The sequence below is a fragment of the Mus caroli genome, chromosome 4 (assembly GCF_900094665.2).
Source record: "Mus caroli chromosome 4, CAROLI_EIJ_v1.1, whole genome shotgun sequence".
In the NCBI taxonomy this organism is placed as follows: Eukaryota; Metazoa; Chordata; class Mammalia; order Rodentia; family Muridae; genus Mus; species Mus caroli.
The window spans coordinates 40151718-40161293 of record NC_034573.1 but is presented as its reverse complement, the minus strand read 5'-3'; the positions used below and the strand labels follow the sequence as shown (position 1 = coordinate 40161293).

The following is a 9576-nucleotide window of genomic DNA, read 5'->3' as shown; positions in this document are numbered from 1 at the left end:
GGAGCAGGAGCAGGAGCAGGAGCAGGAGCAGGAGCAGGAGCAGGAGCAGGAGCAGGAGCAGGAGCAGGAGCAGGAGCAGGAGCAGGAGCAAGCAAGAGCAAGAGCAAACTGGGAAGTTTCCAAAAGCCATAGCTAAGATGAGGCGGCCTGAGGCCTCAGGGCTCTGGAGGCTGGTGATGCTTAGTTCTGCCTGAGACAGGGTCACGAGTCTGTTGTGACTGATCTATACATTTATGTTCTAAGCACTTTCTTTCTGCCACATTTTATGATAAGAGAGTTACTTATAGTCTTGTTTAGGCCCAATAATTTCACAGTGTCCCCTTCTGTTATGGTTTGTGTATGCTTGGCTCAGGGAGTGGCACTATCAGAAGGTGTGGCCTCGTTGGAGTAAGTGTGTCACTGTGGGTGTGGACTTTAAGACCCTCATCCTAGGTGCCTGGGAGCCAGTATTCTGCTAGCAGCCTTCAGATGAAGAGGTAGAACGCTCAGCTCCTCCTGCACCATGCCTGCCTGGATACTGCCATGTTCCCGCCTTGATGATGATTATAATGGATTGAACCTCTGAACCTGTAAGCCAGCTCCAATTAAATGTTGTCCGTATGAGAGTTGCCTTGGTCATGGTGTCTGTTCACAGCAGTAAGACTCTAAGACACCTTCCAATCTCTCCTGGCATACATATGCAACCACTCAGCCACATTTTCTCCTGCAGAAAAAAAATCCCTGAGTTCCCCATCTATAAAGAAGATAGTGACTTAGTCTAGGAAGCAATGTGTGGTAGTGGATAGAGTGGACTCTGGAGTTGGGAGATGTGAATTCCAGTCTTGCCTCCTAAGTGCTGAGTCACTGTTTCCCAGCCTCTTTCAGCAGAGGTTGACCACACCCACATCCTCCTGGGGAATGGTGTGAAGACCAGAGATGGGCACACAGTAGCACTGAGACCCCCCCCTTACAGGGTGGCACCATTGAAGATCAGAGCTTAGGGGTGCACTGTAGCACTGAGCCACCCACCTCCACAACAACCCACGGCTGCCTAACATCCAAGCTATTGCTACGAGCAAGTCTGGTTGTTAACTTTCTCTTAGACAACCAAGACCAAAAGAGTTGGCCCAGAAGAAATGACTAAACCACAGAACTCAGAGAAGCAGGAGCAAGTGCCACAGGATAAAGACAGAGCTACCCGGAGAGGAGGTGCAGCAGGGAGGGGACTTAAAAGACACATCAATTGGAAAGACTGTGGGATGCTCCTGATGGTGAGCCCCACGGTTTGTGGGATCTGTACACTCCGTGTCTCAGGTTCCTCAGCAGCACAGCTGAGGCAACACGCAGGGCTGGGAAGGAAGTTCGCTCGTCCTGGGTCTAAGAAAGGACACTCTCAAAGCCAAGGCGTAAGGGTGGTGCTGAGGAGAGCCCCATCACTAGGGGACACATACAGAAGTTGGCAGAGCACATGGCTAGAAAGAAGGAGGAACACAGTAGACTCTGGGGCATCTACCATCAGTGTCCTCTGCTCTGCCTAACCACATGTGGGCAGGTGCTGACTACCCTGTGTGGGGAACAGCATGAGCAGACCACCGCCTCACTCACCTGGTTATCGATTTTCAGCTCAACCAGAGAAGTGTTATGGGGGAGAGCTTCCACCAGGCGCAGGATCCCAGCTCCAGAGATGAAGTTGGACTCCACGTTCAGGGTCTTCAGCACCTTGTTCACCTTCAGCATTTCAGCAAGGGCCTTGATGGTGAGAGAAAAGCAGGACCTTGTGAGTTACCCTGGGCAAGGGTTGAGCAGATCCACAAACGCAGCAAGGGGCTCGGCCGGAGAGTCTCAGGCACTACCTTTCTAAGCATATCTCTGCCTCTGCTCTCCTGCAACCTGCCCTGGCTCCTGAACACCCCTGCTGGCGTATACTCATCAGCACGTCTAGCCTTTGGCCCTGCTTCTCCTATCCTGTGCAGCCTTGGCTCTTTGGGTGTACTGCATAGACCTAGTGCCTTCCCTGCCCGGAGCCTTCCTCTGCTTCATTTGACCACTTGGAATGCTCTGTTTCACCTGTCAAGTCTTGTTCATCCTTCAAGGCCTTTCTCAATGCCTCTGGCTCCCAAGAGCTTCGCTGATATCTCCAGCTACCCAGGGCCTGCTCTCTGGAATCTTGCAGAACTCACCCACAATTCCTTCATGGAACCTACATTCTTCAAATCCAGTTGTTGTTGTTGCTGTTGTTGTGTGTGCATGCATGATCACTGATATGCCGGCATGTGTATGTATTCATCATATTCATGTGTTTGTGTGTTCACTAATGTGCAGGTACATGTGTGTGCATGTGCATATGGCAGTCAGGAGACAACTCCAATGTCATCTTCATAAATGTCATCTTCTCCCCTTAAGACAGTCTCTCTCATTGGCCTGGGGCTCATCCGCTAATCTAGATTGGCTGCTGAGAGGGCCTCAGGGATTGTCCTGTGCCCACCTCTCCAGCATTGAGATTACATATGAGCCACCGTGATCAGCTTTTTACATGGTGCTTGGCATCTGCCTCAGGTTCTTGTGTTTGTAAGGCAAGCCCCTTACCGACTGAGCTATCTCTGCAGTGTCCCCATGCCCTCCCATGTTTCTCATTAGCATGTCTTCACCACTAGACTATCTACCCTTGTGGGCTGAAAATGTACCTTAATGTCTGTTTTTTTACCACACAGTGGCCAGCACATAGTAGGTCATCAAGTGGTGATCACTGTAGCCCCTGGGGAGTCTCCATCTCCCTTTGTGTAAGCTCAGCTTGTCTCATCTATGGCCCTGTTGAAATGTCACATGGTCTTCCTCTGAGCCCCAGAGAGTACAGGGCCAGCTTGCAGAGTAGGGCTCAGATGACCCTCAGCACGTTTGAGAGGGATCTGGCTGGCGGAGAGTGGGGGCTGGGGGTGTGTAGATGACAATCGGAGCCTCTGAAGGAAATGAGGTAATTAGCAGCTGGTGGAAATGATGTGTCATGGGGAAAAATGATACCAGCAGCTGAGAGGCCTGGGACACGGTGATCATTGTGCCAGGGTCAGAAGTGATGCCAGGAATGGTTGCCCCATTGTGCTCCCCCAGCTTGCTGAGCCCTGCCAGAGGCTCCACTCCCAGGAAGCCTTCATGCTGACACTCTCTCTCCTTCTTTGGCTCCTTCACTCAAGCATGGCCAGAGGTGGTGTGTCAGCTTCTCTCTGACTAATGGTTGCCCCCCAATCGGTGTAAGTGGCCTCTCTGAGCCTCACCAGAAATACCCCCTCTCCCAGGAAAAGCCTGGCCAGCTCATTGACCCTATTTGACAGTCAGTGGACAGGTGTACAAGGCCACAGGCAGGCTGCTAACTGGACAGGCCATGTGTCAGATCCTGTGTGTTGGGTGACAGTAGAGGAACAGAGGGAAGGAGACATGCACCAAGGCAGTCAGTGATGGCTCTGGCACCTGGGCTAACAACAGGCCAGACACATTTCAGCACTTGGTAATAAGTATGCAGGTATGAAGGGCCTGCCACCAGCTGTCGGCCTGGCATGGAGTCCGTGCCCCCAAACCTTCCGTGGCATGGAGCTGAGTGCCAGCACTCCGAGCCTGGTTTCTGAACCATGAACAAGTAGTACATGGGGTTTTGCCAGCTATGTCACTACAGACAGACGCAGGATCCATTGAGGACAGACAGAGGACATAGGTCTAGACACTCCCACTCTGGCAGTCTGTGGGCTGCCTTTGTCCCCCACTGTGAGCCCACTCAGTTATTTCAAAACGACTAAATGAAACAGTCTTACTTTTTTTAAATAGGGAAGAGATCTGATTGTTACTCCATTCCCCATCCCCCTGGGAAAGTTAATTCCTGCATCTCACCCTGCTCCCAGAGGGAAAGCAGCCACACTGTGCTATACCATTCTGCTGTCTTCAAGGCCAGACAGATGGGTATGGTCATGAATGTGGGACAGGAGGCTGGCTACAGTCAGATTTCCAGAGTCTAATTCAGGATTATGCATAGATTGTTAAGAAATTTTTACTGGGCATTTCAAAAATGAATGGTTATTTTATAATGAGTACAATTTACTTTGTAACATGGTTTCTTCATTTGTTTGTTTGTCTAGAGCCTCATGTAACCCAAGCTGGCCCCAAGCTTCTGATTCTCCTGCCTCCACCTCCCAAATGCTGTGATCACAGACATGCACATCACCATACCTGGCTGACTGGCAGTTATTTTTAGAGACACTGGTAAAGGTAAAATTGGTCCCTTGGATTCATTAATGAGGCCAGTGATTGAGAGATGGGGAAACTGAGTCCCTGAGAAGGGTCTGAGCTTTGCCTGAATGAGAATGTTGGGTGGAGGAGGACCAGCTGTGGAGGTCAGAGTGACTTTGCTCAATGCCAGGTCTGCTTTTCTCTTTTTGTGTATGACTTTGGACAAGGCCAGTTGCCTAACCTCCCCAGTAGACCCACCTTACCGGGAGCAGGTGGTTGCAAGGATTAGCTCTGGAGTGAACACAGGGCATTGTGGGGGGGGGGCTGTCCCATCTGTCTGTACCCCCTCCTGGCTCCTAGCTGAGTCTCTTCCCTCTCCACACAGATCTCCTCATCAGTGGGACCAGGCCCGAGTCCCCAGTGACTGACTACACAGCAGAGCAGAGAGGTCAGAACATACAAACGCCACAGGGTCATTGCTGCGGGTCCCCACGATGCTGAACTTCTTCACGTAGGAGTTCTCTTTCAGGGCTTCTGCATATGCCTTGAGGGTGGGTATGGGAATATTCTGCAAAGAAAAAGGCAGAAAAGTGAACAGCAGCCCTGCACGGGCCGGGTGTGGGGGTGGGTAGTGACTGCAGGAGAGAGGGGACAGTAGCTCTGTCCCAAATGCTGGCTGGCTCCCTGCTGGGTCCTTGCAGTCTCTGAATGGGCCATGTGCCAGAGGATGAGGCTCAGAGGATCCTCTAGTACATGGATTGATAAAAGCACCCCTGAAATGTTCAGACAAAACCCACTCTCTTCCGTGCAAGGGGAGGCTGGAGAAGAGGCAGCACTCAAGGCCTGGGGCTGGGAGGGATGATGTATAAATGTTGTGGACTGGGAGAGGGGCGGGGCTGGACCCTGGCTTCCACTTAGTGACTAGCAGAATCTGACGTGCTGTGTGACACTGGGGAGGGGGGGACCCTCTTCCCTTCTTTGGAAAGAATGGAAAGATACACTGACTTCTCTCTGAGACATCTGTCCCAGAGGGTCTCAGCACTGGCTACATGTCTGTGGGTCCCAGGGGCAGTTTATCCTGCGTATGTGCGGACCAGCCCCAGACCATCACACACAGAACCTCAGAGGCCTGGGCTCTGGTGTATGCTTTTTACTCTCTTGGGTGAAAACCTTATCTGTGTCCAACTGTCTCTTGGTACAGAAGGGAAACTGAGGCCCCAGGAGTTCAAGCCCTTGGCCGAGACCTCTCATTGGGCTTTCACTACTTGTGCCTGCCTGTCTTGAGGCAGTATTAACAGTCCAGGACATACAAGGATTGTGTCAGCATCTCTCACATGGCAGACAATGGAAGCACAGAGAGAAAGAGATGGAGACAGAGAAGCCATGGCTATACTTCCCAGAGCTCTCATTTCAAAGTGTCACCTAAGCCCCCGTGGGAGCAGAACAAGGAGCCAGGTGGAGGAGAAAACTGGGGTGCAGGTTTCCAATCTGATTGTGTTTGGAACTGGCAGCCACTAAGGAAAGCTGAGAAGAAAGGAGGGGGCTGGCTTCTTGTCTTACCCCTCTCATGGCTAATCCCAGGGCCTCAAGCAGAGCAGAGGGGCAGGGAAGAGCAAGCAGCTATGCCTGCTTCCACATTCCTCCCGCACCCTGCCCTGGTGGCCACAGAGGAAAGCAGCCACAGAGCTACAGCACACAGCTTGGGTCTTTCCTGGGGGCACCTGCGCCAACATCTCCCTTCCCCGACTGTAAAATAAGTTTGAATATAAGCAAGATCCAGAGGGAACTGTGATGTCTCATGGGGTAGCGGGGTTTGTGATCCCTGAGTCTTTGTAGTACAGGGCTTTGCCAGCCTTGAAGTCCCGTGCTGCAGTGTGGTTCTGACTCATAATTTTATCACAGAGAATCTCTGTGTTTTTGAACAATGTGGCAGGTGTCCAGATCAAGGCTGGCTTGGCCTGTGGTAGACTTCTGAGCCTGGCATTGTCCTCTGAAAGAAACCAGGACTGAGAGATTTGCCTGTTGACACTAGTCATCCCTGACATGCTCTCCTGATCTAGAAATACCCAGATCTAAAGATGCATTTGGACTTGACGATCTATATTGCCTGGACTGCTGGCATCAGCATGCCTAGACAACCCTCCCTCCCCCAAACCCTTACCCCCAATACCCATGAAGTAAAATGGCAGGACTTTACCCGGATGTTGTTAAGATTAACCTCTTCTAGTTCTGGGTCATTGTTCTTTATTCGCTCCAGCGTTTCCTCTACGTCTGTTGAATTTGGTTCTTCATCAGGCACAGGCTTGTATTGTGTGGGTTTGATCACACCTACGGTAAGGGATTAAAAGGAGCTGGCTCACAGAAACACAGGCGTCACTTTCTCCCAACAAAAGGACTCCCTGGGGAGAAGCATTGGTTGAACTCAGGGTATAAGGGAGACAGCGCATTACAGGGGGTACCAGGGGGTACCAAGGGCTGCAATGTGTTGGGAGAAGTCGGGGAGGAATCCAAGAGGTTGAGATATCCCAGGATGCTGCAGTTCTTACAAGACCTGGAGAGCCTGACTCTCAGGCATTTGTCTGTCCAGGGGGGATGGTATTACCACCAGCTCATTATCTCCAGTGGGCTCCCAGGGGGGTAAGCTGAGGGTCGGGCTGGGAAGAAATGTAGTTCCCTTCCAAGAGGAAGGATCCGTATTCCTTTGTCACCCTCATTTCCCTCTGGTTCCAAACCGTCATCTTAGAACAATGCAATTGAATAACTGAGACACTGTGACATCGGCCCAGGAAAGGCCAGAGGGTCTCAGGGGGACAGAAGAGAGAGAAACTGAAGAGAAAGACAGAGTTCCACAGAGTACTCAAGAACACATTTTTCAAAGAATATTGTTGGGCGGGGGGGAATAGATAGCTATCAAAAATTTTAACTAAGTGTTTGTCTCACAAGCATGAGGACCTAAGTTCCACTCTCAGAAGCCATGTTTAAAAAGGAAAAGGAACCTTGGTGCAGCAGCCTGTGCCTGTAGTTACAGTACTGGGGAGTTGGGGACAGGGAGATCCCAGGAGCTCACTGGGCAGCCAGTCTAGCCAAGTCAGTGAGTTCTAGGCTGACTGAGAGACTATCTCAAGAAATAAGGTGGAGAGCAACCAACAGACACTGGCCTTTGGCTTCCACAAGTACACACACACACACACACACACACACACACACACACACACACACACACCAAATGACGTCAAATCTCATCACGTTGCACAGAAAATATCAATTTTGGGAGGAATAAGACACCAAATATAAGAAGCGAATCTCTAAAACCTTTAGAAGGAAACGTGGCATTGAGATGAAGAAGGCTTTGATAACAAGACATAAAAACCCAGCAGACTTAAAGGACAAGATGAAGAGATTTTCCTAGGTAAGATGTGCAGTAAGCCAGAGTATCAGGGGCACCGCACTGAGATGCAGGAGGAGGCGCCTCTTTTCCAAGGTGCCCTCTGTGAGCCAGTCTCGGGGCCCTGCAAGGGAAGGGGATGGCAGCCGAGTGGGGCTGTGGATACTCACTGTTGAGCCCCTCCTTGTTCACGATGGAGCTGCTGCCCAAGGCTTGGTAGTACTGCTGGTTGCTCATGAGTGTGTGCATGCCCAGGATAGCTGTGGGGACAAAGGGAGGTCTGTGACTCTGCTCCTGCGGTCAGAGATACCTCCCGGGGACCCATCTTCCACATGCTGGGAGCTTTGCTCACAGAAATGGTAAGAAACATGTACAGGAAAATGTAAAACTGTGGGTTATCATCATCCTAGCTTTCGTTCATGTGATTCTCAGACACCCAACCTCCCTGGACCTCTCTTTGGTTGTGGCCACAAATTTCCAGATCTCCTTGAGGTCCAATGGGCGCACCCACCCAACACAAACCAACAGAATGAGTCTTTCCAGCAAGTGTCTTTTCCAAGGAGGGCGTTTCTGTCTTCTACCCTGTCCCTCAGACCCTTTTGACCTCCTGAGGTCTCTCAGGTTGTCCCATCTCCCTTGCCAGTACCTCTGTCCTGGTTGAAAATCTGTTCTTTTCTCACTGCCGTCAACTTACAATGGTTCCATTATAATCTTTCAGCCTTGTGATGTTATCAAAAGTGTTACACGTCAGTAGGAGCTGCACTGTGACTTACATCTTTATCTTTTCTGGGCTGGAGGCATCTGATAAGATACTCAAGATTCTAGATCAGGTCAGTGAACCTGAGCTCAGTCAATCTACCATCACCAGGAGAAAAAACCCAACATGGCAGCACCCTCAGTCAGGAGTGCTGTTGTGTTCAGCCAGGCAGTAAGTGCATCTTGATTTATGATATTTCCAACTTAGGGTGGAACCCATCAGGCCATTACCCCATTGTTCCTGGAGAGACATCTGCATTAACAGAGCCCTGTTACCATGACTTTAGTTTCTTCCTGCTCTCTACTTCCCAACACTCAGCATAGAACATCCAGAAAGATCTTTCTGGAGATGCCAACACAGCTTCATCACTACACTCTAATTCTTTCGCTCATCCATTTCTTTGGCATTTGCTGAGCACCTTCATTGTGTGCCAGCTCAGAGGAACTGAACTATGAAAGGCAGGAGGTCTGCCCATGTAGTTTACGACCTAGTGGGCGCAAGCAGACCTGAGCAAGGGCCAACCGTTAAAACCCTAATGAGCTCAGGAGGGGTCAAGTGTCTGAAAGAACATCCTGGGGGCACAGCTGGGGGCTTGGGAAGGGAAGGATGATCGATTGTTGGCCAAGTCAGAGGAAGGCAGGAAGAAGATTGCAGGCGGTACAGATGGTGGGTGGTGAAGCACAGACGCAGACCAGTAGAGTTGGAGGTCAGGAGAGACAGGGAGAGGAACAGGTTGGGCTGGACAGATGGTGGGACAAGGATGACCCCCCCCCCCACTCCCAGTAGGACATACGCTGGGCCAGAAAAGACCTTTGGGTCCGTGATAATCCCTTAGCATAAATATGCCCTGTTCAATATTTGAGATAAACGATTCCAAACTTGTGGGCCTTTTTCCAGGTCTGGAAATTGAGCCTGGGAGCTTATACCATGCTTGGCAAGGGCTCTACTGCTGAGATATATTCCCAACCCTCTTTTTACATTTTATTTTCAGATAAGATCTCACTCTATTGCCCAGGCTGCCTTTATGTAGCTAAGGCTGCCTTTGAACTTTGATGTTCCTGGCTCAGCCTCCTAAAGAGCTGACCTTACAAAGCCTGTTTATTTAAAACTCAAACTCAACTGGATAATCTATATTTTGTTTAACCATCCTATCTCTACTACGTCAAGACTTGATGCAACTCTTCCTCCTCTAGGGAGCCTCTTAGATTCCTCCCCCTTTCTCTCAGTACCCAGTATTCTCTTT

At 50.5% G+C, this 9576-nt stretch overlaps 1 protein-coding gene across 1 annotated transcript in view; it reads right to left on the bottom strand.

Moving 5' to 3' along the window:
* The window catches only part of Tmod1 (tropomodulin 1), a 76077-nt gene that overhangs the window by 17053 nt on the left and 49448 nt on the right, over positions 1-9576 (bottom strand). Inside the window, exons 5-8 of the mRNA XM_021160876.2 lie at positions 7747-7836; positions 6389-6519; positions 4652-4759; positions 1585-1728 (exon numbers count right to left, since the gene is read on the bottom strand). Of these exons, the coding sequence (XP_021016535.1) occupies positions 1585-1728; positions 4652-4759; positions 6389-6519; positions 7747-7836 (473 nt within the window). The remainder of the gene's footprint in view (positions 1-1584; positions 1729-4651; positions 4760-6388; positions 6520-7746; positions 7837-9576) is intronic.